This window comes from Maylandia zebra, linkage group LG7 (genome assembly GCF_041146795.1).
Source record: "Maylandia zebra isolate NMK-2024a linkage group LG7, Mzebra_GT3a, whole genome shotgun sequence".
Taxonomy (NCBI): domain Eukaryota; kingdom Metazoa; phylum Chordata; class Actinopteri; order Cichliformes; family Cichlidae; genus Maylandia; species Maylandia zebra.
Window position 1 is genome coordinate 7,767,720 of NC_135173.1, and position 27,952 is coordinate 7,795,671.

General features: G+C 39.2%; 2 protein-coding genes and 1 long non-coding RNA gene across 5 annotated transcripts; all 3 read right to left on the reverse strand.

Moving 5' to 3' along the window:
- Positions 1 to 6,175: 6,175 nt before the first annotated feature.
- LOC101471078 (coxsackievirus and adenovirus receptor) lies at positions 6,176 to 27,911 on the reverse strand. 3 transcript variants are annotated; one of them, XM_076885647.1, is made up of 3 exons: positions 27,648 to 27,911; positions 26,294 to 26,650; positions 6,176 to 7,456 (listed from the first exon to the last, which is right to left on the reverse strand). In XM_076885647.1, the coding sequence occupies exons 1-3, from the start codon at positions 27,715 to 27,717 to the stop codon at positions 7,320 to 7,322; spliced, it is 564 nt and encodes a 187-aa protein (XP_076741762.1). In that variant the 5' UTR covers positions 27,718 to 27,911; the 3' UTR covers positions 6,176 to 7,319. The 3 variants fall into 3 exon arrangements, with proteins under 3 accessions (XP_076741762.1, XP_024655412.2, XP_076741761.1); XM_024799644.2 differs by lacking the exon at positions 6,176 to 7,456 and adding an exon at positions 24,285 to 25,588; XM_076885646.1 differs by lacking the exon at positions 6,176 to 7,456 and adding an exon at positions 25,610 to 26,055.
- LOC143419334 (uncharacterized) lies at positions 17,926 to 18,342 on the reverse strand. Its single transcript, XR_013099286.1, has 2 exons — positions 18,259 to 18,342; positions 17,926 to 18,060 (listed from the first exon to the last, which is right to left on the reverse strand). It is a non-coding gene; the product is annotated as an uncharacterized LOC143419334 (long non-coding RNA).
- Positions 19,735 to 24,070, reverse strand: LOC143419606 (high affinity immunoglobulin gamma Fc receptor I-like). Its single transcript, XM_076887015.1, has 6 exons — positions 23,992 to 24,070; positions 21,944 to 22,207; positions 21,619 to 21,864; positions 21,329 to 21,532; positions 20,402 to 20,494; positions 19,735 to 19,814 (listed from the first exon to the last, which is right to left on the reverse strand). Exons 1-6 carry the CDS (start codon positions 24,068 to 24,070, stop codon positions 19,735 to 19,737), a joined length of 966 nt encoding a protein of 321 aa, XP_076743130.1.
- Positions 27,912 to 27,952: the final 41 nt, after the last annotated feature.

The following is a 27,952-nucleotide window of genomic DNA, read 5'->3' on the forward strand; positions in this document are numbered from 1 at the left end:
CTGTAATGGAATACATTTTAAAAGTAACCTTCCCAACACTGTTAACTAAACGTTGAACCATTGAACTGAAATTCTTTAAATATGTGATCTATTCAAATGTTTGGCAGGTGGTTATAGATGTAAGACTAATAATATAATATATTTAATGAAAATAGGTTTTTTAATACTGTTGAAGTAGCTTCCAATTTTTAGATTTAATTTACAGTAACAGTAAAACTAGGTAGGTAGTTAACACAAACTTACTCAAATCTTTTAGTTTTATCTCTCAGTCTGATGCCGTTAAAGCAGGGGTGTCAAACTCAATTGCACAGGGGGCCAAAACTCAAAGCACACTTTAGGTCATGGGCCAAACAGGTTAAATATTTACTGAACACACTATAACAATGTTTTGTGAACATAAATATGAATAGAAACAAACAGGAATATTATTCCTGAATAAATAAAATTATAATAAAGAATAACTTTAAACTTTAAACTTTTAATATTTTGCTCTCCATAAAACTATATCCTGTCAAAATTAAACAAGAACATGCTGCAAAAACCCCCAGAAAAAATACATAAAATTTGTGCTTTCTTAAATAAAGCTCGACCCACGACTGTCGAAGCTTTGAAAATCTTCTCATCCAAAGTTATCTCCTGGAAGAGGCAATAACTGGTTATGACTTTGTGTTTTTGTGTTTTTTCTTTCCTGTCCCCTTGCCTTGTGACCAATGTTTGCTTTGATAGTGCAGTTTACTGTTGTGCTGTATATGTCTGTTATGTCAGCCAGAAACGCCAACAAACATTTTCACTTGTCATCCCGCAAAACTGTGGAGTCATTTCCTTTACTGTCCATGAACTGACAGATTTCCTTGCTCTGCTCAAAAACTCTATTGAGAACTTTTATTTGACTCAGCCAATGGACCTATGATAAGGAATGTCTGTAAACTCTGAATCTATTTCCTCTCACAAACCTGATTTCTACTCAGGCTCACATTTGCCAAAATTTGCGCTTTGTCTAGATACAGGACATCGGTAAATGGCCCGGTGTTCCAGATCTACTGGCGTTTAGATCAACTGGCGTTGGTTGAACAGATGTGTGGCAGTCTTGCGTTTCAGGAGCTGCTACCGACAAACCAGCAAAAAAACGCCAAATGTGAGGTTATCTCAAACATACTCTGTCAGTCTTGATGCTGTTGAACAACAAAATGTTTAAAAATGTGGCGAGTTTACCTGGTGATATCCTCACGCGCGACGCGATTGCGAAAACAGCAAACAATTAACACCACGCCGATGTTGTTCACAGGACAGCAAGAGTAAACGATCGGGAAAGCGAGCAGTTTACTTTGTGCACTTACATGGAGTCGAGTCAACCAGCGCCACCTCTGGCCAAGTGCCACAGCCTACAGCCAGATCAACCTGTGACACACATCTGCAACACGTTTGAATTCGTGTCATGCACAACACATTTGTACCTTTCAATTGTGTCTGTTTGTGCATCATGCAAATAAACCTCTGAAAAGAATGAAATGATATCATATATTCCTTATTGGCCTATGTGATATTCTGGATTAGGCTCTTTGAAAAGATCAGGACAGAAGGACGTGGATAGGTGCCTTTATTGAACAGCAGGACATCACACACTAACTTGTTGTTTTCTTAGCGTGCAGAAACTACCCTTTTTTGTTGTTATATATTGGTCAACCAAGAACTAGCCCTGTAACAGGCACTTCTGTATTTTACCACTGGGGGGCAACAATTCACTCTATTACAGCCTACATTTGTACAAAATTCCAAATTATATACACAAAGTCATAGAAATCACCACTCCAATTGGTCATCATGATTTTGATATTCTCTTTTCCCATAACAATGAAATACACCTTGGACAAACATGACACATCAATATTTCATTAGTGTTGTCACAGTGTCACAGTGAGCTTTATATATTTACTAGGTATGTGTGTTTTTAAAGGGATGTCAAATGCTGTCATTTTTCTGTAAAGCAAATTTACCTTGCCTTTGGGTATAAATAAAGTTACCTTACCTTACCTTACCTTACCTTACCTTACCTTACCTTACCTTACATCACATCCTGTAAGCACAGTCTGTCTGTGTCCTTTCTCTGGAAATTAATATTTCCAGCCAATATAGGCAATCCGTCAACATGGCTGGAGAGTTGGTAGTTATATACAGTCTGTGGTTAATCTAATGAACATTTGTAAGGAGACGGCAGTTACTGTGAATTCACAGCAGTTACACAGTGATTAGTAATAAACAGCCAGTGAGAGTGAGTGGATATAAGTCAGTGACTCAGGTGTGTCGCTTGGTTTGTCATCTGTTTGTGAGACTGGAGGAGACGTAGAAATCTTTTGTTTTAAATCTTAGTTAGGAAGGTTCCTGTTTTAAAACAAGCACTTTTTGTGAGAAATGCAAGAAGTACATCTACAGAAAGCACACAGTTACATTCTGTCCATCATGTCGACAAAACTGAAAATGTTGAACATTGAAAAACTGAGAACGTTGGGCAAGTTCAAAAGAAATGTGTTTGTAAGAACGAAAAACCAAATTGTTCCTAAAATAGTTATGGAAAGTCAAACTGTTGGATGTCTTTGTTCTACATGTTTATCTCATGGGAAATAAAGTTGCTATTGTTTCAGTGCAGTTTTTTGACAATTCTGAGTGGATTGACACAGTACAGGTCAAAATGACCCGCAACAGAATCAATGTCACTTTTTTGTTCTTCAACATAATACAAGGGTTTTCCAACACTTGCATATGATCTTCAATTTGTAGCAGATCCACTATCACACAGCAGCTGGAGCAGTTTCAAATGGAGGTCAGTCCACTGCTGCCACCTGTGGCCAAATACCATAGCCTACTACTAGATTAACTTGTGACACATCTGCACCTGCTGCTATGATCACATTGAGTAGAGGCTGAGTGGCTGCACTTACCCCTGATACATCCAAATCTACCCACAAACATGTTGAAAGATGCAATCCCAGCAATGTGGATTGTCAACACTAAAAACAATCAGTAAGCAAAGACAACAGGGATCAATTTTCTCTGTTTATTTAGCACCCACAACATTTGTAGTTGCCTTCTGCAAAGGGGAAGTCCACACACACTGTGTGGTACCACTTTCCACAGAAGGAGCAATCTGCAAGATTGAATGAGATTGTCAGAGTTGTAAATGTCCAGTTTTGTTTATTGATCTAAGCCTGAACAGCTACGCGTAGTGTCCAGTAAAGGGCTCTGTTGTTTAGTTAGCGGCAAGCTGCACTTCCAGCTCAGACCGGTTTTTGTGGCGCACATGTCCCAGTAAGCAGCTCTCAATGAAGCGTGAAGCAGCGTGATACCGGACTCTTGCGAAATTAACAATTTGCAGCCCTTGGAATGCGGAGCGAGGTACATGTTTTAAGTTGTATTTCTTTGCTTAACTGATATTTTGTTGTATTTTCTGCTTTATTTGAGTTCATATTTGTAATAAGCATCTAAGAAAATGTATTTTGTGTTTCTGTTTAGTTTTCACGGTGCATTGGTGCACCTCAGCACTGTTAGATTCTGAATGAATCTCAAAGTAAAAATTACTGCACCCGTCGAGGCTCTCTCTATTTCTTCCTTGGTCCGAGGGACTGCTACAAGAGTCATTGTCTGACTGTTTATTACTAATCACCTGCTGTACATTCACAGTAACTGCCATCTCCTTACAAATGTTTATTAGATTAACCACACTTATACAGACTGTATATAACAACCAACTCTAAAATGTTTGTTCGCAGAGAAAAGACGCAGACAGACTATGCTAACGACATGTGATGTTACAAAACTAGTGAAATATTAGTGTCATTTCATTCATTTCAAAGGTTTATTTGCATGACGCACAAACAGACACAATTGAAAGGTACAAATGTGTTGTGCAAGAAAGGAAACAAACGTGCTGCAGATGTGTGTCACAGGTTGATCTGGCTGTAGGCTGTGGCACTTGGCCAGAGGTGGCGCTGGTTGATTCGAGTCCATGTTAGTGCACAAAGTAAACTGCACGGTTTAGTTGTGAAGCAAAAACGCTGAAACCGGAGAAATAAAACGTGCGAGGGGAACGATAACGACGACAAGAGTCTCCCGATCGTTTACTCTTGTGTCCTGTGGACAACATCGGCGTGGTGTTAATTGGTTGCTGTTTCGCGATCGCGTCGCGCGTGAGGATATCACCAGGTAAACTCGCCACATTTTTAAACATTTTGTTGTTCAACAGCATCAAGACTGACGGAGTGTGTTTGAGATAACCTCACAAGTGTCACAGTTGACACATTTGGCGTTTTTTTGCTGGTTTGTCGGTAGCAGCTCCTGAAACACAAGACTGCCACACATCTGTTCGACCAACGCCAGTTGATCTAACGCCAGTAGATCTGGAACACCGGCTGATTTGACTGTCTCCTCTGCTACATTAAATCTTGCTTTAAAAACAGCTTCACTTTGTGATTTTGCTCTGGTGAAAAAGTCTGCTGAAATGTCAGATTCTTCTTCAGCTCTTCTACTTTCTGTAACTTCTGCTCTGCATTTAGGTTTTTCAGCTTATCCTGACGTTTTGTCTCGTAGTGCCGTCTTAAATTAAATTCCTTCATTAAAGCCACATTATCTCCACTAATAAGACACACGGGTTTACCAGCAATGTCTGTAAACATATATTCAGCCTCTCACTGGTGCTGAAAGGCTCTGCTTTCAGAATCAACTTTTCTCTCCACCATTGTGAGCGGCTAGCTTCACAATAACAGAAGTTTAACTGCACGGGAATGTTCCCAGGTAGACTAGCGTTCAGCAAGGAGGCTGCAGCGCTGCATTATGGGTAGGGATGGGTATCGAAAACCGGTTCTTGTTGAGAACCGGTTCCCACTGTTTCAATTCCTTGGAATCGTTTGCCATTTTTGCAAACGATTCCCTTATCGATTCCAGTCGCCCCTAATGACGTCACCACGTTGCGGAGCGTCATTTACCTGGCAGGAAACATGGCGGCTCAAACGCTAAAAAGTTTGGTTATACTTTACAAGAACGGATGACAACAGGGCAACTTGCAATACTTGCAAAGTAGATACAGGTACTTCATTTAAGGGAGGAAACACTACGAATATGCAAAAGCATTTGCTCACAAAACACGTGATAACCTTAAATGAATGTCGTGTTTTTAATTCCGCTCCGGACTCGTGAATCTCAACCCAGCAGCAGCGGTAACGTTTGCACGTCCTCTCCCGTTAATGCGGCAATGATAATCAGCTAACAGTGCATATTATGTTAGCGCGATCTGCCTTATCTGCCATTACTGTGCGTTTAGGTGACCATGATGAGAGAGACAGAGTCTGGCTGGCGCTCGCTCTCGCTGGCAGTTCTCGCTGCAGTCTGCCGGTAGCGTCTCCTTTCAAGCCAGGATAGACTAATGTTACCGAGCAGTGACTAAGTTTGTGGTCAAAGGCTTGCACCCATTTGCCACAGCAGATGCCCCCAATTTTCGGTAAGTGAATGTGTTTAATTGTAGGCAGGGACATTACTGGATATTCTTGTGTAATTGCTACAGAATAATTTATGTTATACTTTGTTATTGCTACAGAAGAATATTTATTTTATTATTTTACATTTACAATTTTTTTCCGCGGGGTCCCTGTGACACCACATTGAAGAGCCGTAGGCTGGATCTCTTAAGATCTCACTGCTGGGTTTGTAAGGCCATGTTACTCCTAAATTTCTATCTTGTTCAAAGAGAAGATATAAAACAAAGTTCTAAGCTAATCGACCTTAGTGTTCTCCTTTTTTAAAAAGAATCGATAAAGAATCGAATCGTTAAACAGAATCGAAAATGGAATCGGAATCGTGAAAATCTTATCAATACCCATCCCTAATTATGGGATCTGTAGTTTGTGTGTTATTAGCGTGTCACATCGCCATGCATAATGACGATAATAAATAATACATTTATAAATCTATATAAATTGATCTTGCGGGCTGGATATAAATGTACGTCAAGCCAGATGTGGTCCGTGGGCCTTGAGTTTGACACATATGACTTAAAGAGTGTCTAGATTATTTTATTATGTATTATTGAAATCTAGCTGAGATAGAAATCTGCATCCGCTGCTCCAGAAAAAAAAGAGAAGAGTTACAGCCACAAAAAACACATGAACAGACTGAATCAACACAACAATAGAGTCCTAGTTTTTTTTTATTAGCAAAAACGGATTCAAAAAGAGTAAAATAAAACATTACAAATGTAACAAGTTCTTGAAATATTTAAACTGAAATAACACCCAGAAAACAAACAACCAAAAGAGTCGTTCATGGAATGAAAAGTTCAATAAAGCTTCACAGATAAGAGGAAACATCTGCCTAATATATAAACATTCATAGATTTGGTTTCATGACACTGTCAAAATTACTGTTACTGTCTGTGATCTCCACATGAGGATGAGTCTGTGTGGGTCAAACCTCTCAGAATGAGTTTGATCTCACAGATAACTGAACCTGAAGATGAAACAAACACACTCACTCGTTCTGATGCTGCAACATTCTGAGCTCATGAATACTGATGAGAACCAAACTATGAAAAAGTAATCTGCGTTTCCACAGAAATGTAAATATGCACAGCTAAGCTCACAAACACAAATCTGAAAGTCATTTTTCTCTACAAGCTAATTTAGCTTCCTCAGTCCAAACGTACAATCAAATGATGAAAACCTGTGTGTGTTTGAAACATTTAACATTATCAAAACTGAACATGACTACTAATTATACTAATTTACAATTGTCCAATACATCAGAAGCCAAACATCCTCAGTGCTGGAAATATATACATAACAATGTTTGTTGTTAAAATGCTACCAGTAACAGTGTCGGCTTTAGTAATTCTTTCAACAGTATGCAGCATCTACGGTAAACATGTTTACTACTGCAGCCTACAGCCTGTTGATTAAAATGTCTTTGATCCTTCTTGGATCCTTTTGGGTCTAATTTCTCCCTCAGATGCTTGAGAATATTTTTTTTTCCTTAAATTAGATTTTCAAATTACAGTTAAAATAACCTGCAATTTAAATAATTGCAGTTTCCCATTTTCAGTTGATAAATGTGCTGCACCTTGTTCTCCACCTTTTTTCCTTCTTTTTGATTATCTGTTATTTTTTTCTTACTTGAGGAAAAATTAGCTTTTTCTTTAACATTGTCTCTGCTGTGAAATCTCTTTGGAATGAAGCAGCTCTTCTGGTTTTCTACATGATGTGATTGTTTTAGTTTCTGAAAGCAGGCCTCTGCTTTGTGCCTTAGTGATACAGGCGACTCTTACATCTTCAAACATGCTACAGTTCAACAGGAGGCTGGTATGAATCCTGACTCTGCTGTTGTTTACATTTTCTGTAGATCAGAAAACCAACAACAGCAACAACAAGAAGCACAGCAGAAACACTCAGACCGACGATCAGTCCAACAGGTCCTCCTGCAGGTGAGAAACAGGTGTGAGGTGTCAGCTGTCAGGTAGGTGATGAGTGAAGAACAGAACAGAATCCATTTCCTCTTCAAACTGCTGTCAGACATTATCTACTGCACTCTGATCACATCACTCAGACCAGCTGCTTTCTACAAAGTCTCATCAACAACATCTTTAGAAACAAACATCAACAACCAGGAAGCAGCTTCACCTCTGATCACACACACACTCAACTCTACTCACTCACCTGGAGGATCAACAACACTCAGGTTGATGATGCTGATGAGGTCACCATCCAGATTTGCTCTCTTCCTCATGTTTGTTCCTCTCATGAAGACTTGACACTCATATATTCCAGCGTCATTAATCATCACATCCTTCAGAATCAAAGACACGTCTCCATCCTTCATCTGTCTGTCCTGCAGATCCACCCGGTTCTTAAAAGATGGATGCTGGTTGTCTGGGTCAAATAAGTCATCCCGGTACAAAAGAACATATTCGTCTCCCAGGTCAGCTCTGCTCCACTCTACACCGGTGATGCTGCTGCTGTTGTTTGGAGCTCGACATGGAAGAGTGACGTTCTTCTGTCCAGGCTCAGCTGTGATGATTTTCTGGTCTGAAAGTGAAAACAACACAGAGCAGAGAGGTTAAAGGTCAAAGTACAACTGTTCACTTCGACAGCAGCCAATGAGAGGACCACAAACACACTCACTGCTGTAGTATCATTTTCAATAAATAACAGCAGGACCTGTGTTATATAAACATTTATACAGTGAAACGTGCTGAGAGAAAGCAGCCTCTCATTATAAGACACTGTGAGTCTCTGCATGCTGCCTTTATGGAGCTACAGCTGTTTGTATTCACTGAACTAAAAGCTTTGTAGCTGTATACAGGGCTGGATGTAATGAAATGTTCTTAGGGTGGTGTGGAAATCAAACGTAAAATCAAAGCCATTTCTTTACACATATTGCAAGTGTAACATTGTGTAATGTGCCTTACAATGTAAACAATGATTCTGACATTTCTTTGTACAACCATTTAAAACTCAGGGCAGATCTGCAGAGGTGGCATAGAGAGGCATGTGCCAGCCTAATATAATCTGTTGCCACACCTTAACAAACAACAATGTCATATATAAAACTACTGTGACACTAGAGGTGGCAAGAGATCATTTTAGGGTGGAGCATGCCACTCCATGCCACCTCTGTAGATCGGCCTCTGGCTGTATACTGACTCCTGAAACTACAACACATCACACTGACACACACACTACACTTCTTTGTCTCTGTGCTGGAAACAGCATCGCTGACCAAGCGGGTAAATCCACAGACACAAACAGGCCTCGTGATGCCGTCACACACGCAGACGCTCAGAAACTAAATGTTTGGGAAGTACCAGGTAAACCAGACTGATGTTTATTCCTCTTTATCTCAGAGGGAAACACTGTTTGGTTTATAAACCTCACCTGCAGAGACAAACACGAAGACACCGACAATCAGCAAAGTCGAGCAGAGCGACGCAGTTACAGGAAACATTTCCGTGTTTTTGTTTCTGCTGATCTGACTCTTAGATTGTTCTAAAAGTCTGAGTCTGTTGGTATTTTCAGTTTATAACAGAACCGGAGTTAAAACTGCCTACATGAGGTTAACTTTGAGGTTTAAATAAAGCTGAAACATTTCTTTTTCAGCCACTCGTTCAAACGCCACACTTTCGATGTCTCTTAAGGAAGTCGCGTTAAAGTGACGTCTGTTACGCTGCACTGTATGATGACCATGAATAAGTGCGTCATGACTAAGGCGGTGAAATGTAATGTAATGATTTCTTTGAGAGATATCAATGTGAAAATCAGGTTAATTCTCTTTTTCACAGACAAACACTGTTTGTTTTCTAACAGTTAAATTTCGCCTACATTCACAAACACAAAGACACCAACAAGCAAACAAGCTTTAGTGATACAGGCTTCTCTTACCCAGCATCACCACGTAAGAAGCTCTGAGACATTTCTAACCTGCTGCTTTTGAATGGGAGGCTGGAATAAATCCTGACTCTGTCTCTTATGTTTACTGTAGATCAAAACACCAGCAAGAAGCTTTCAGACCAACGTTCAGTCCAACAGATGATGCAGGTGAGAAACAGGTGTGAGGTGTCAGGTAGGTGATGAGTGAAGAACAGAACAGAATCCATTTCCTGCAGCTGTTTGTACACACTGAAGTAAAAGCTTTGTATACAGGGCCGGATGTAATGAAATGTTCTTAGGCTGGCAAAATCAAAGGTATTTATTTACATATATGCAGCTGTTGCATTGTGTAATATGCTGTAAAATGTAAACAGTGTTTCTGACTTTTTTGCACAACCATTTAAAACTCAGGGACAGATCTACAGAGGTGGCATGGAGTGGCATGTTTATAAACCTCGCCTGCAGAGACAAACACGAAGACGCCGACAAACAGCAAAGTCGAGCAGAGCGACGCAGTTACAGGAAACATTTCCTTGTTTTTGTTTCTGCTGATCTGACTCTTAGTTTGTTCTAAAAGTCTGAGTCTGTTGGTATTTTCAGTGAATAAAAGAACCTCAGTTTTTAAAAAAAAGTTTAAAAATGACTACATGAGGTTAAATTTGAGTTTTAATAAAGCTGAAACATTTCTTTTTCACTCATACTCATATTCATACTCAACACATTTTGTAGGATGACCATAAGTAAGTGCATCATTACTAAAGTGGTGAAATCTGAGTGTTTAACAGGTTCAGTTCTTGAATGATCTCCACAGAACAACACAAACATAACCTCTCTCATCATCAATCATCAGCTACATACTAAAGACCATCATCAGCCAAAGGACTTCAAAATGACGTCACTGTATAAAAATGTATATTGTACTATGGAGGAGGCAGCATTTAGCTGGAGCCTCCATAAAACCACAGAGAACTTTGTCCACCTTTGTACAAAATAGTCAAACACTTACTTTTTTTCTGGATGAAATCTGTAATCCTCAAAGTCTTTTCTGATCATCATGATGGAATAAAATAAATAATAAATCAATCAATAAAATATTTAAAAAATGTAAAGAGCAAAAAGAAAAAGTACAATAAAATAAAATAAAAATAAATGGACCTCTGTACTAAACATCCAGAGAACAAACTGAGCTGTGCTTCCTTATCAGCTGTTTTTATACAGACACACCTCAGATCTGTGACATCAGCGCCCACAGCGTCACCTTAGCAACCACATTCCTCCACCTATCAGCTGTGAGTTCACATATTTTACAAACAAATACAAAGTCACAGCTGACTCTGAGCCCTCACAGTCAGCTGATCTTTCTGTCAAATAACTTAATGAAACCCTGAAATACAACAAATGTTTTCAGGTCCTTGAAGTACACACGGGTGGGGGCTGGAAACCCTCTCCACCTGTCACAGTCTGAAGACAGAACGTGATTTCTGTTCAGTGTGTGAGGATCAGTATGATGTATAATAATGTGAGTAAACTTCAGCAGGTTCATGTCTGTGATGTAGAAACAGGAACAAGCAGAGGTGCTCTGGATGTTTGATCTGTGCTCTGATAATTCAGCGTATCACCATGTGGGACAGGAGACTGTCCAGCACAAGTTACAGCCTGTCAGAGTGTCGCTCACGACAAACAACAGATGCATCTGTTACTGTTTCTGTCTGCTTTTATTCTAAGCCCACCTTTTATTTCCTGTCCTGTTCTTGTTTTGTGCTCATGTCTGACTGTGAAATGATTTCACTTCAGTGCAGCTAAAGCTCCTGTTAGAGCGAACATAGCTGTGGTTAGCTCCACCTGCCCGTCTGTTAGAATACAATAGAATCAAATACAATAAAAACATCTTGTTACTGAACATTAGGATCATTAGTTCAAACTAACAAGGTTTATGTATTATTATTATAATTGTTTTAATATAACACTGAGATGCAGCATAAACTGTTCATATAAAAGAAAATTTGAAGCTGATTATTGCAGTAACTAAATACATTTACTAAAGTGAAAGTCATGATACAACCTGTTTAAAAAAAGATTGTTCAAACCTTAAATATTCTTTTTAAATGCAAGATGTGTAAAACCAATAAATCAAGGTGATTAAATGATTAAATTATTGATCAGCTCCTCAGCACCACTGTGTTGATGGTAAATAGCTGTGTGTCAGTATCCTGGTCAGACTGGTTCAGCAGTAGCATCATGTGTCTGTGTGTGAATCATATCAGATTTCCTCTTTGATGTTCAGCACATTCATCAGCTCTATTTGAACTTGGAGCTCCATTATTTTTCTTTCTGTTGTTTTGTTCTCGTCTGGATGTAAAATCATTTTAGAGGTCAAAGCTGACACACCTGTGGTTATTTCTGCCTGTCCAACAGATCTAAATATTTCAAAGAGAAATGAGTAAATATTAACTTCCTTTCTCTGTGCTGACAGAGAGTGAAGATTAAATGGGAAACATTTTATGGTCTTCCTCTTGTCAGTAAATTATTTTGGGTCATTTCTTTTTATTCAGTCTGTGGAAATAAAATAGGGACACATGTTAGCTCAAGACTGTGCGAAGCAGGTACGCTGAGGGTGCTGCAGCACCTCCTGGTGGATGTTTATATTTATGACCAGGGAGACGTATTAAAATAAATAAATAAATGATTAAATAAATACCAAAGATATCTCAAAATGTAAGTTCTTTTGTAAACAGCAGAGTAATAATGTGTAATTCCACCTGTACTTTGGCCCAGAGCTCAAAGACTATATGCAGGTGAAGTCTATATTTTATGTATATGTTTAATATGATTACTCTTTTATAATGAAGTTAAAATGTGTGTTAATGGCTAGAAAGATTCTAAAAAATGGATTTTATTCCTCTGTGGACCTGACATAAATAAAACCTTCCTACTCCTAACAGTTAAGTCTTGCCTGCAGACACAAACACAAAAACACCCACAAACAGAGAAACTGATCAGAGTAAAGCAAACATTCCTCTGTTATCTAGTTGTGATAATCTGCTGTCTTCTAAATGTCTGAGACTGTTTGTTTTTTCAGTGAAAACAGAAACAGAGTTTCAATCTAACTACGATTAAATTCAGATTTAAATAAGTCATCGATTAAGATGAGAGATCTGTGATTGAGCTACTTGGTTGACTTTCCCATAAATGTTGATGAAAAAAAGAAGTTTGTGTAACTACATATAAGTGCGTCATAATAAAATATTAGCTGTCACAACCATAAACCCACAGCTGTTCTGGAGAGCTTTGTCCACCTTTAGTCTCCAATCTGTTATTCCACTGAAGACCATAGTTTTTTTAGCTGTCTCCATGATGACAGCAGGGCTAACTATGTATTTAACTAGCTTTGCTATGCAAAACAGCTAAAGTCTGTCTAGATAGATGCAATATTTGTTGCTAGAAGGCAGCGCTATTTAGAAGCTTCTGGTGAGGCTGTGTTCTCAGTTCTCCTTTCCTGCCGTGTTTCCCACCACAATGTCGTAGGTGGGGTAGCAACAGCTCATTTGCTACAGACTCTGAAATTGACTGAAACCGCAGGTATACAGGCACGGTAGAATGAGCAATCTGAATGGTGTTTTAACATGAAACTTGAAAGGCACATTCTCAATCATGCAATAGCCTCTATTGGTAAAGCCTCAATTTTGCAGCAAGACAATGATCCCAAACTCACTGTCAATGCAGTAAAAGCACACGTGGATACAAAAAAACAAACAAAACACACACACACACAAAATGAAACTCTATCAATCATGGATTGGCTTCCTCAGAGCTGTGTTAGATCATTTTGCCAGAGAAAAGAACAAAAGGCAGCCAAGATCCAAAGAAATTTGGGTCATATTAAATAAAAAATAATTTTTATGCAACCAGGACAGCGTAGATGGAAACACTCATGCAGAGGTTTCACCGAATTCAGAAATCAGTGGACGGCATCATGGTAGCTATGTCCATCTTTTGTACTGTCTGTATTTACATAGACGTTTGCACTTGTTTCAGTAAATCCCTGGAGCTGTTTCCCATATAAATAGGAAAAAAGCTCATCTTACTATAATATGACTCCCTTTTAATAGAGGGTCTAACATGGAACATTAAATATGTGCAACACTTTGGTCACCGTCTGTTACATTTAAATGTGTTTTATGAATAAAGACTTGACTATCATGCACAGTGACATCAGAAAAATACATACACTGTGAGGTGCATCACTATGATGCAATAAAAGCACTGGAATTAAGACTATATTACTAAAAACCCTTAGTTCTGTTGACACTAACTGATTTGTGTGTTATACACTGGGGTTGAACAATGTTTGGCTGCCATATTAAAATATTCTAATATTTTGTTTTATTCATCTTTATATAAACACATACTATTATATAATACAAACCAATCTACAACACTGCAAACCTCAAGCTCAAAAACCTATAGTCTGTGCCAAAACCAATTATATTCACTCTCCACAGTAACACAAACTTAGTGCAAATGCTGATAAGGTCATTTTTGGTCACTTGATAAATATGTTTGAGGTACCTCAAAGTACACTAAGGAAACATGCACCTTAAAGCTTTGATAATTTTGAATATGAAAAGGTGATTCTGTTTAAAGCTCTATTTCTTCTATGAAATCATATTCTTAAGTTTGATTGTTCACCTGCAAAAGAAAAAAAAGAAAAAAAAAGACCATAGCAACATTTTAGAAACCACAGTCCTGTCTTCTCCAGCTTTACATACACATATTTGACAAACAAGTACACTTACAAAGTAACAGGAAGTGAACTTGTCTCAGTGAAACAGGTAGATGTGTAGAAACATCCTGTCTGTGGAGTGTATGTGAATTGAAATCAACTTATTCTAATGAGTAAAATTCAAATGTCACATGTACCTAAACATCATGTACAATGTCCTGTACAACACGGTTATTTACAAAAACAACAGGCTCTTTTCTTAATTCTTCACATGCAATAAACCCCAAGAGAGTGACTGTTCAAAATATATCCACTGTCTTGAGTGAATGCATTTTTTCATTTGAAAACAAAAACAAACAAACAAACAAAAAAAAACCATTGATCATAAATCCAGCAGGTCTGATCACATACTCAGACAACATGAATGGAAAATGTAAATAAAACACTTACTCTGTTTAAAACCACCACATTTGTTTCTGGTGTCGTCTGTGTCATGGACGTCATTCATTACTCTACTCCGAGTACAAAGTGCTACATAAGAACCATTTACCGTTTACGATTTGTTCCCTCAGAACTTCATAAGTTATGAAATTTCAATGGCTAAAAAAAACTTAACAAAAAAAATGAAGTTCTATGAAAAGCTCAAACCACTACAACTGTCACAATCTAGAGACAAAATTTTTATCAAAGTTTTAATAAACTGAACCATCTGTGAGGAACAGAAACAAGTCCAGGGTAAACCAGTGCATTCTGGGAAACTTAAAGGCTCATATGACCGTGTGGGAAATGTGGGAAATGTGGGAAATGTGGCTCAGAACAAGTTTCAGAATAAAGTAAAACAAAAAGGCCGATGGAATTTTCCAATTATTAATTATTACTATTGATTATTATTTAAATAATATCCTGATTATTTATCAAATCCTCAGCAGCTGTGTGTTGGTGGAAAAGGTGTGTGTGTCAGTATCCTGGTCAAACTGGTTCAGCAGTGAGTGTTTGTTTATTGTACAGATGTGTGTTTTGTTTCACATGAGCTGTTGGTTTGTACAGCAGAATGAAAACACACAAAGCTTCTTTCCTTCTACGATTTTATTCTGTGTTCATGAAACATCTGACAGTGACGTGACCTCATGTGTCAGTAGAGCAAACAGAGCTGGTTAGCTGTTAACAAGATGCTTAGTTCAGCTGCGTGAGAGCGATAAAACCACACAGTTCGAAACGTTTTGAAACAGAACGGCTGTTGTTGTGTAGATTAGTGCTGCATTCATTTGATTTCTAGTCAAGGCTGTGGAAATGATGAGCTGCTCCCCCTGGTGGATCACCGGGGAAATTGTTGAACTAAATAGCAATAAAAATTAAAATACAGAAAAAAATCAAGATAGCACCAGTGTGTGTGGCTTACTGTTCTTCTGTCAATTGTGTTATTGTTTGTTTTGTTTCTGACAGTTCTTGCCACCCAATCAACTCACAACTGGTGTATGAATGCCCCAAAACTTTTGGATCTTCAGTTTTCTGCCATAAGTTTTGAAGCTCTAATCAGAAAGAGTTAAGAACAAGGTATCCACAAGGTATCTGATGTTCTTACTTGCTACGTGGAGCGCTTCCACCTGCCCCGACACACCGTCATTAACGCCGTAAATGTACTGGTTTAAGGTTTAAGCTGGTCAAGTTTAAACCTTGCCTTAGTGTTTCTTCAGAAGCTGCTCCAGTTGGTTATTGTCTGTTCCATCTCAGGGCATCTCCTGGATCCTGTTGCCTCTTGTCTGGTTCTTGTGATGGGGTTGGGTGGAGGTGAGCCTGCTGGCTACTGTTGCCCTCTGACTGCTCATTTCTTAATGCTCTAAGGATATCAGGTAGAGGAGGAGGAATACTGACTGTTTTTAAAATAACTTTCACTGCAAACAACTCCATGTACCAGTTTCCCCCTCCAGCTTTGAACTTCTCATGATTGGATTTTAATAGTTGGTGATTTTAATATTCACGTCTGTTCCCCTGATGGATCGTTTGCTCAGGAGTTTTTAAATCTTATTCAATCTTTTAACCTTGTACAGTCTGTAGAAAGCCCTACACAGGGGCACACTCTTCAAACCGACCTTGACCTCTGTCTTGGTTTGCTCAAATGTTAGACTCAAAACTCACATTCCTTTCAAAGCTATTGGAAAAAAAATCGTTTTTTTCCCAACTGATTATGTTTTTGGATGCTAATGGTGGGTTTTCAGTCTGGTTTTAAACTGGTTTTGATGTTGTTGACCAACCACAGTATTCTTGGAACACTGATCTAAAGGTTTGAAGGACCTTAGATCAGCTGACCTGCTGCTTTCGGTTGTCCCCAAAACTGGTTGAAACTTAGAGGAGAAAAAGCTTTTTCAATTGTGGCTCCCAAACTTTGGAATACGTTGCCTTTAAATATTAGACAGGCATCTTCGCTTCTTCCGTTTAAGTCTCTTTTGAAAACACAACTTTTTTCAGCATTTAGCATTTAGACTGGTGTGAGTTGATATGCTTTTTTTTCCTATATGTGCGTGTTTTAATGTGAATGGTTTTATCTTTTGTTTTATATCTTGTTTTATTTTTATACAGCACTTTGGGCAAACTTTCCACTATTTAAATGTGCTATATAAATAAATTAGATTTGGATTTTGTATTTGAAAACCATTAATCTATAAATCAACACTAAACCTTCCAGGTGATGGCTATCTGATCATTTGTAACCTCTAATTATAATTATTCCAACTCACTGGAATCAGAAAAAGCATTATTTTACTTTTATATATTTAACTAATAGTTTCTGAATCCTCTTAGGTAAAAAAGCAACTAAAGTCTGACATCTTGAAGTACAATGTGAACAGTAATCTATGGTGTGGAGGGCAAAATATTAATTAATTCAGTGTGAAAACACTGCCACCATGTGGTAAAAGTGAAACATTACATAATTATGAAAAGACACATTTGTGGGATCATAAATTATGCTTAATTCACTGGGTATAATATGGCACGTGACTGATTCTTCACCAGATTTACCTTTTGTTAAATCTGTTGTGCAGAACAGAAGAAGAGCACTGTCAGGACCCCCTGAGTTTCACAGAATTGCAGACTTTACTTTTCACAGAACGTTAAAAACACATCATCTGTGGTGATCTTAAGATGCCCCCAGCAAAGTCACAGGAGTGTTATACCCACTGAGATTTAAACTCATCCCTCTTACCTAAATGGACATTGATTAGTTTCTGAAAATAGCAGCAGCACAAATTGGTTTGTATAATCAATAGATTAGTACGACTGTCATGCTGCTATGAGAGAGTATTAAGAAAAAAAAAAAACATTGTCAATTTTGAGATTAAGCTCCAAACTCATATTTGACAAAGTTGAAATTTGGCCCTCAGAGTCGTTTCCAGCCGAACAACTGCCACAACACTTATACCCTCTACAAAATGCCCTATGTAGATGAGTCAGTGAAACACATTGGTCTTATTATGTCTTGTGATACAACACACATATTCTTTATTGCACAAGACTGTAAATATCCATATTTCCACTCCCAGCTATTTCATTAAGCACAAATCTGGCAAACTCTTTCATGTTTGTGTGTTTTTTCCTTTTAACCAGATGCAGATTTGTTCACCATCTCTTCTTTGTTATACTTATCACCACATTGTGTTTGTTTCTGAAGACATTCTGAATTATGATTTCACTAACTAATATACACGGGATATAGGCCTGTTGCACATTACTCATTTAGCCTGAAAAAAAATTAAATATTCCAACAAAAAATACACAAAAAATGACATAAAACATATAAAAATGTGTTTTATGTATTTTTTTTACTCTGGTCTGAGGTGCTGGGGGACCAGTTAGAGACCAGCAGCTGGACGTCAGTGGTTGGACTGGTGGACTACTTCAGTGAACAGTAGACGACGTCTGGCTCTGGTTTAAATTCTGAACACAAACACACACAGTTCAAACAACAGGAAACATGATTACAAGCTTTGTAGTTCAATCAAGACCTCCAACCTCCATCTCTCTGCATCACACACAGTCCCAGTTCAACTGGGTCAGAGCTCTGAGTTTGATCCAGGATGAGGTTTGATCAGCTTATCTTAGCATGATGGATGCAAACAGGGTGAGCAGCTGTACCTGGGCCTGCTTGTTCTGATGGTTGTTTGTCCAGAACTGATGTCTTCACTTCTCACTGCTGAGTAGATCACAACTACAAAATACATTTCTGCAAAATGAAAACAAAAAATCTTTGAAGCTACAACAACTACACCAGTGTAGCTACACAAAGCAAAACATTTTTACTGTTTCTAATGTTTCATCACGAGAGTCCATGACAGTGCCGGCCATTGCAAGGGTCACAGTTGTAACCAGATGAATTTGTCCCACAAACACTGTTTGTGTGACTTCCCAGAGTTTATCGTCCAATATAGTGAAGAAATTACAAGAACTTTCTTTCTGTTCTTCACACGGTTCAGTAACCTGAGAAATGTGATGTATCATGAGCAGGAGGAGCTACATGTCACTGATGTTCTGGTTTATAAACCGCAGCATCTTCTTACACTTTTTTTTCCTCATCTTAACACCTCTGCTGTGAAACACTGAGTGACCACAAAGAACTGGAGGCTGTTTCTGAGAAAGATGCAGGTGGACGACCACAAAGCTGCCATCTTTTTCCACTGCAGACTGACACTCTTCACCACAGAGCACAAAGCAAAGATGTTCTCACAACATGAACACTATTGTTAGACAAACCAGTAAAACCCTCGGTGAGAACGTTCATCTGTTATAGATGAACTGTAATCAACAACAGGAAGTTGGTTTTACAGTTTGCAGAACGTTGAAACATTTTAAAAGTTTTTATTATATTAAACAAGAACTTTTTTCATTATATGTCTAATAGTGACAATAAATGCGCTAAAAACCAAACAGCAGACACATATGGGACTAATAAGAGCTGCTCTGAGCTCCTACTACTCAGTTACAACACTGATAATATTCTGAGTGTCACAACACACCTGCCATCTGGACTTGAGGCTGAGCCATTAGTTTAGTCAAATAATCCCTAAAGAAAATTGCTGATCTGCCACATTTCTTTACGCTTATCTAGAGCTGGGTTGCAGGGGCAGCAGCCTAAGGAGAGAAGCCCAGAACTCCCTCTCCCTCGCCACCTCCTCCAGTTCCTCCTCCGGGGAACACCGAGGCGTTCCCAAGGCCAGCCGAGAGATATTATCCCTTCAGCGTGTCCTGGGTCTTGCTCAGGCCTCCACCCAGTGGGCTATCCCCAGAAAACCCCAATGTACAGGCAGCAAGCTGAGGGGATGCCAAGATACCCAACCCGGCCCGCCACCTCTCCTGACTGTATCAGTACTGTATTTTCTTTGAATTGTTGCCTTTTTGTGGTGGAGGTGTGTCCCAGGGATCCCAGGGGCTATGTTGTTGTGGGCTTTTTGTCCCTTTGTTAGGGTCTGCTGTAACAAATTGGTCCTGGGTGAGGGACCAGAGAAAGAGCAATTCAACAACTCTTATGAAAAGAGGTTCATGTGGCCTGGCTGGGCATAGCCCAAAAAAGAGACACTTTTGTCGGCCCGGCACCCACACGAGGAGCTGTAGGGGTTAGGTATAGCTGTGGGGGCGTGGCCAGGAGCGGAGACCCTGGTCGACCCATCCCTGGCTATCGAAACTACCAAGTTCATCTTTGACACAATAAGATATATCCAGTACATCTCACATCTTTCTGTGTGTGTTCCAGTTTCAGCTGCTGACTGGCTCTTTTTGGAGCGGGGCAACCATGTTTATTGCAGATTTAGATTTATATGAAATTCTCCTTGAAATGTCTGTTTACACGTTTTTTAACTCATCGTTATTAGTTTTCAATACTTCCTTTATGAAAGTCTTTACAGGATTATTTATATACTTCCAAAAAATATTAAAAACAGATCTTTGACCTCACATGAAAGGGCAATGACCCACAACCCACCATAAACCCTAAACTTTGTGGTCGTCCACCTGCATCTTTCACAGAAACAACCCACCACCGGGGCAGGGATAGCTCAGTAGGTAGAGTGGTGGCCCCATGATCGGAAGGTCGGGGGTTCGATTCCCCTGAACAGCTACCCTGAGGTACATCTGAGCAAGGTACCGTCCCTACACACTGCTCCCCGGGCGCCCAGTGGCTGCCCACTGCTTCACTGAGTGAATGGGTTAAATGCAGAGAGGGATTTTCCCCACGGGGACCAATAAAGTACGCTTTCTTCTTCTTCATAAAGAAAAAAAATATTACCTCGTCTTTCTTTGACAGATTGTTCTCGATGAGCTGATATCTTGATGATGACATGAGTGATGAGGTCTTCTTCTTCACTTTCCTCTTGACCTACTGAAATGATCCAAGCTGATCAATAATACGAATTAAATATCTAAACAGAGATTTGACCCAAAACCAATGTCACAAAGGTGGTATTTCACCAGATACGTACTCTTAATGTCATTAACTTTGCCTCCAGGAACACTGTGAGAAACCTTGTAGTTATTTTTGACCAGATTATATCCTTCAGTGTCCATATTCAACTACTTGCTTTCTCCCATGTCTGTCTCAAAGTGATGCTGAAAAACTAGATTACCGTAATGCACTAAGTGTTTCTGTGTCAGTCAACTTTTACACTCACTATGTGCTTATACTTCACTTTTAAACATTTGCCATTATGAATCTTTGGCTCTCTCCTACAAGATGTCTCTGTCCTGTCTTCCTCCCCTCATGCCAACCAATCACAGCAGACGGCTGCCCCTCCCTGAGCCTGATTCTGCTGGAGGTTCCTTCCTGATAAAAGGGAGATTTTCCTCCCCACTTTCACCAAAGCTCTTGCTCATAAGAGGTCATATGACTTTTGGGTTTTACTGTTTGGTTTTGTTTGTTTTTTTAAAATTTCCATCCATTTGCCTCCGCTTATCCTTTTCAGGGTCTAGGGGGAGCCTATCCCAGCTGTCTTAGGGTGACAGGCAGGGTACACCCTGGACAGGTCGCCAGTCTGGCGCAGGGCCAACACACGGAAACAGAAAACCATTCTCACTCACATATTCACACCAATGTGCAATTTAGATTTTTCTATTAACCTATCCCAACCTTTTTTATTTGATTTGTTTAATGATCATAATGAATGTGAACTTTATTCTACAAACTCAGACATGAAAGATCAGGAAGTCTGAGTCTCACCTTCAGGTTTCCTGTGAACACATCGTCTCACCAGCAGAACCAGTAACACCAGTAGAACCACAACACAGACTGATCCAACAAATGAAAGCACAGAGAGATCAAGAGGAGAGAGGGATGGTGGAAGAGTGATGGAGGTGGAACCAGGAGGAGGTGTGGATGTAGGTGGAGGTGTGGATGTAGGTGGAGGTGTGGTGGTGTTTCTCTCTAAAATAAAGCAAACACAGTCATTAAGTTGTCGTCACATTGTGAATGTTGAAAGCTGCAGAAACACAGACAGGTGAGTGTGTCACCTGTGACAGTGATCCAGCTGGATGGAGACTCTCCATGACCGCTGATGTCACACTTGTAGAGGCCTTCATCAGACCTGGAAACATGCTGGATGGTCATGTGACCTGTAGGCTGCTTCCTGATGAGGGAGCCATCTTTATAGAAAGCAGCTGGGAGGTTGGAGGGAGTGGTCTTTGTTTTACAGAGCAGAGTGACGTCATCTCCCTCCATCACAGGGAGGACAGGACTCTGCAGGATCACTGATTTATCTGAGCACAGAGACAAACTACAGCATTTCATCCATTTACACACAGCTTCATCAACACTAACTCCACACACTCAGCTTACCAGTGACTGTCAGGTTAACCATGTTACTGATGGGACCCTCTCTGGACTCACACCAGTAAACTCCACTGTCCTGAGTGAATAGTGTACTAATGTTACATGATGAACCAGTCCCTCTTCCCCACACATCTCCACACTGAGTCCTCTGTTGTTTGCTTGTGTTTCTCCTCAGAGTCCATCCAGCAGAGCTGTCGTCCTCCTCACAGCTCAGAGACACAAAGACTTCCTTAAAGAACTGAGAGCTGCTGGGACTCACAGTCAGACGAGCTGTGAGGGTTAAAATGAAAAACTGATGATCTGTTAAACTTTTGACCAAACAATTGGTGAATAGTCCTTAATTCCATCCGGTTTACATCATATTAAAACATGAACCCAATCAGGTCATATCAGTGAACATTTCTCAGGTTTAAACTGTGACAGAAGAAGGTTACTGACCTTGGTTTGTTGTGCAGCTCAGCAGTGAGATCAGAACTAAAGAGAAATGACACTCAGGTTGATTTGAGGTGAACATAAAGAACAACTCCACACAAACAGAACTACCAGTGTACCTCTGTGAGCTAAATAGCTCATGTTGTTTTTAAACTATTATTCAATAGACTACAGCCCTGTTAGGTATATATACTAAAGTCATGTGTCCACTGTGCAGCTGTGTTGATATAATGAGTGAAGGATTTGATCTTTTCACTGCCTGCTGTGTTTCCTCGACTCCTGAGCAAAGATAAAGAGTCAGTTCAGACCTGCAGTTGGTCCTCGTGGTGTTTGAACTTGAATTCAGCCTGATTTGTTTTTCATGTCTTCTCCTCCATCATCAGTTATCAGGAGAGCAGACAGTCAAAGTACAAGAATTCAAACAAACACAGAGATTCTACTTACAGAGCAGACACAGCACAGATGTTTCCTTCATCGTCCTTCTCACTCATTTGAGCTTTTTTTCATTTCTGTCACTGACACCAAGTAAAGCCCGCCCTCTTCCTCTGAGCACTTTTTCCCCTTTTTTACGTGACTTATCTTTTACCCTTAAAAAGACACAACATGCAAGTGAGAAAGTTTTTTGTTGATAAAACACTTTGAATTAAAACATTAAACATCAAAAACTTTCTATACAAACAAAAAACAGTAAAAGAAGAGCGTACATAAAGGGCTAAATTTATGATGCTCTCAAAACATGTCTCTCTTCTCTGAAAAGCTGTCTGACAAACCCCTTTGAATCAAAGCAAAAAAAAGACCTCTTAAACATGAACATACATCACCTTCAGTGAGAGACGGGGATATGAGCTAAAACAGTGAACTCCAACCACACGCTACTAAAGTCAGTGTTATAAAGCAGAGGAGAATAAGAATAAATACGGGGAAGAGAGAGAGCATCTTTGGGTTCTGTTATATACAAATACACAAACATACTGAGATTAACTGAAGTGAATTATTTTTCTACTTATTATTATTATGTAACAGGCCCCTGAAAAGAGAGCTGCCAACAGTTATGTTTGATCACAACAACAAAAAAAAAAAACAAATGAGGTGGAATCACTGACAGGTAGTGTGAGATCAATTGGTAGGAGGTGCCCCCTTGTGGCACAATTTAGGATGTCACAAAAATAACAAGAAATGATAAAAAAAAAATGTGACCACACATGTAATCAAGAAAAAGAAGAATTTATTTTTAAGACTAATCAGGAAACGGCCTACAGGTCACATGACTATCCTTACTCCTGTCCTGACTTTTATTATGTAATCAAAGCCTCATTTACTGTTTTATTTTTTGGGTTTATATTTATTGTTGATTTAGTTTCTTAAAATGTAACATAGTAAAATGTTATGTACATGTAAAATAGAAACCTTTAACTGGACTTGAGATATTGTAATGATACAACGGTTGTTTTGTTATAAAGTAATTTAAATGCATTTTACACTTGCACTTTTAAAAAGGATCAAACTCTTACTAGGTTTTCTGCCTTAAGTACTTTCTGCCTTCTTTGCCTGTGACATAAAAATGAATGAGCGAGGAGGCTGCAGCTATAATCACTGGGGTGGACCCTTCATAAGTGTTTTACCTGCAGTGGTTGAAAACCATCGGGTATAGCCGGAGTGGTTCTTTGTCTGACGCCCACCCAATTTACAAACTCCTGACATGTTCCTGCTCTGTTGGACTCATTCGTTTACAGTGAAACATCCTTGTTACAGACTCAGATCTGACTGTGATCTCTCAATCTTCTCCAGGACAGAGACAGCGTCAGGATTATTTGAGTCTTACTCTTGCTGATTTCTGCTCAGAGAAAATCTGCTTCAACAGCCAGAAGACACAGATGACCAAAGACACAGTACTGTTTTTTATAGTAGAACTTTATTAGCAAGCTTTTATGAAAAGCTTAAAATAAATAAAAAAATATGTAACCAGCTCTTCAAATATTTAAACTGAAGTAACAACCATCCAGAAGATTGTCCTCTACTGAAATGTAAATTTATAAAGAGTTTTGCAGTGGGGGGGAAACACCTGAGCTCTCACTGAACTCATGAATACTGATCAGAAAGCAAACTGTGAACAGAGTAAATTGCTGACATCAATGGAAATAAAAGTTACCTTCAAACAAATTGAGTCAGAAACAGAATATGTTGCTGCTCATGCCTATTCGAGAGAAACATACACGGAATAGTTATATAACAGTTTTATATCATATAACAGAATGTTTTGTTTGGAAATACTCCCAAATATTTCAAATGTGATGATTTATTAACTTTTGTTTGAAAATATGAGCTAATGTGTGTTCCACACAAATGAAAAGAGTAGAACATGTTAAACTCATGAGAGCAGCTAACGTCACAAACACAAATCTGACAGATAATTTTTTCCTCTACAAACTAATTTAGCTGCCTGAGACCAAACATACAATCAAATGATGAAGACCTGTGTGTGTTTGAAACCACACATCAACCAAAACTACTACTAATAATAATAATGTACAATATTACAATAGATCAGAAGCCATATTTGCTCAGTGTTAGCAGTAAATTGATAACAATAGATGTAAAGAACATGAAATGCTAACAGTAAAGTGTAGGCGATAACATTTTGTCAACACATTTTCATTATTCTGTATCTTTTCTCTTATTCCATAAACTTCTCACCCTGCAGATTAAAAATGTCCTTGATTAATTTCCTGGGACTCTCCCACAGATGGTTGAGAATATATAATTTTAAATAATTCTGGTTTCCAATTTTCAGTTGATGGATTTGCTGGTCCTGGTGCTCCATCTTTTTTCTTCTGTTGAATGTCTGTTTGTTTGTTTTTTCCTTTTTACTTGAGGGACGGTTAGCTTTTTATTTAACCATTGCCTGTGAAATGAAGCAGCTCTTTTGCTTTTCTACTTGGAATCTATTGTTTTACTTTCTTCAGTAAGATTCACTTCTGCTTTTTTGCCATAATGATGCAAGCTGCCATTAAACAGCATTCTTATGTAAAAAGCTCTGAGACATTTAAGTTCTACTGCACTTCAAGAAGGGCTGGTATGAATCCGAACACTGTTGTTGTTTATGTTTTCAGTTGATCAATAATCGAGCAACAATAAGCACAATGGGAACACTCAGACCAACTTTCAGTCCAACAGGTCCAGCCTCCTTCCCTCCATCCTCTGTGTGTCCTCCTGTCTGACCTGCAGGTGAGAAACAGGTGTGAGGTGTCAGGTAGGTGATGAGTGAAGAACAGAACAGAATCCATTTCCTCTTCAAACTGCTGTCAGACATTATCTACTGCACTCTGATGTCTCTGGAAGCAGTCCTGCTGCTGGTTCCTGAGGAGGAAGTAGTTCATTCTCAAGTGTCAGAGTGGCATCAGGAATCCTTGTGGAGTGCTGGTGACAGCTGTTTTCTTCCGGGTCATTTCTGTCATTGTGTTCATTAGCAGGAGATTCAGAACTCAGAAATCTCCCAGACATTCCAATCTGTGGTTCAGTGGTGGGGCAATATGAGTCCTGGCTACGTTGTTTATATTTTCTGTAGATCAAATAACCAACAAAGGCACCACCAACAAGAAGAAGGAAAATAACAACTGGAAGACCAACTTTCAGTCCAACAGATCCATCCTCCTTCCCTCCATCCTCTGTGTGTCCTCCTGTCTGACCTGCAGGTGAGAAACAGGTGTGAGGTGTCAGCTGTCAGGTAGGTGATGAGTGAAGAACAGAACAGAATCCATTTCCTCTTCAAACTGCTGTCAGACATTATCTACTGCACTCTGATCACATCACTCAGACCAGCTGCTTTCTACAAAGTCTCATCAACAACATCTTTAGAAACAAACATCAACAAGCAGGAAGCAGCTTCACCTCTGATCACACACACACTCAACTCTACTCACTCACCTGGAGGAACAACAACACTCAGGTTGATGATGCTGATGGGTTCACCACTGAGATTTGTTCTTTTCCTGCGATTATTTCCTGTCTTGACACGACACTCGTATGTTCCAGTGTCATTAATTGTCACATTCTCCAGAATCAAAGACACGTCTCCATCCTTCATCTGTCTGTCCTGCAGATCCACCCGGTTCTTAAAAGATGGATGCTGATCATCTGGTTCACATCGGCCATCCCTGTACAAAAGCACATATTCATCTCCCAGGTTGGCTCTGCTCCACTCTACAGCTAAGATGTTGTTGTTTGTAGCTCGACATGGCAGAGTGACGTTCTGTCCAGACTCAGCTGTGATGGTTTTCTTGTCTGAAAGAGGAAAAAAGTACACATACACATTATTTTTTGCTATCATTGCAGTACAATACATTACAAACATAATACTTTGAGGCTAATATACAAAAAAATATTTCTCTTATTGTTGATGAAGGTCTGTCAAGCAAAACCAGAACACCTACAAAGAGCAATTCTTTATGTTCTCTCCCTCTTTTTCACTGTTTTATTTTATTATCTATTTCTATCGTTCACTCTCTCTTTGACAGAGATTTAGATTTAGACCTTAATATATTCCTGCTGAGACCAAAGCCAAGAGGATGAAATATAAACATTTATACAGTGAAACATGTGGTGATAATAAGTGACCATAATGTGTGAGAGAAAGCAGCCTCTCATTATCAGACACTGTGAGTCTCTGCATGCTGCCTTTATGTAGCTACAGCTGTTTGTATACACTGAACTAAAAGCTTTGTAGCTGTATACTGGGCTGGATGTAATGAAATGTTCTTAGGGTGGCAAAATCAAAACCATTTCTTTACACATATTGCAAGTGTAACATTGTGTAATGTGCCTTACAATGTAAACAATGATTCTGACATTTCTTTGTACAACCATTTAAAACTCAGGGCAGATCTGCAGAGGTGGCATAGAGAGGCATGTGGCAGCCTAATATAATCTGTTGCCACACCTTAACAAACAACAATGTCATATATAAAACTACTGTGGCACTAGAGGTGGCAAGAGATCATTTTAGGGTGGAGCATGCCACTCCATGCCACCTCTGTAGATCGGCCTCTGGCTGTATACTGACTCCTGAAACTACAACACATCACACTGACACACACACTACACTTCTTTGTCTCTGTGCTGGAAACTGCACACAGACGCCACCAAACCTCGTGATGTCTTCACACAATCAGACAAACTAATTAAATATGAAACTAATTGTTTGGGAAGTAACATGTAAACCAGACTGATGTTTATTCCTCTTTATCTCAGAGCGAAACACTGTTTGATTTATAAACCTCACCTGCAGAGACAAACACGAAGACACCGACAAACAGCAAAGTCGAGCAGAGCGACGCAGTTACAGGAAACATTTCCGTGTTTTTGTTTCTGCTGATCTGACTCTTAGTTTGTTCGAAAAGTCTGAGTCTGTTGGTATCTTCAGTGCATAATAGACCTTAAGATTAACACTTGACTGCACGAGGTTAAATTTAAGGTTTAAACAATGCTGAAAGTTTTGTCTTTCAGCCACTCGTTCAAATTCCACACTTCCGATGTGTCTTAGGGAAGTCGCGTTAAAGTGACGTTTGGTAGGTTGGACTGTAGGAC

What these genes read in the sequence shown, in the direction of transcription:
- LOC143419606 (XM_076887015.1), bottom strand. Translation starts at nt 24,070, where the DNA reads ATGTCAGGAGTTTGTAAATTGGGTGGGCGTCAGACAAAGAACCACTCC. An exon ending in ATGGTTTTCAACCACTGCAG is followed by an intron (nt 22,208 to 23,991) that starts GTAAAACACTTA and finishes TAACCCTCACAG; the next exon opens with CTCGTCTGACTGTGAGTCCC. An exon ending in GGTTAACCTGACAGTCACTG is followed by an intron (nt 21,865 to 21,943) that starts GTAAGCTGAGTG and finishes CTCTGTGCTCAG; the next exon opens with ATAAATCAGTGATCCTGCAG.
- LOC101471078 (XM_076885646.1), bottom strand. Translation starts at nt 27,717, where the DNA reads ATGTTTCCTGTAACTGCGTCGCTCTGCTCGACTTTGCTGTTTGTCGGT. An exon ending in CTTCGTGTTTGTCTCTGCAG is followed by an intron (nt 26,651 to 27,647) that starts GTGAGGTTTATA and finishes TTCCTCTTTCAG; the next exon opens with ACAAGAAAACCATCACAGCT. An exon ending in GAGTGTTGTTGTTCCTCCAG is followed by an intron (nt 26,056 to 26,293) that starts GTGAGTGAGTAG and finishes TCTCACCTGCAG; the next exon opens with GTCAGACAGGAGGACACACA.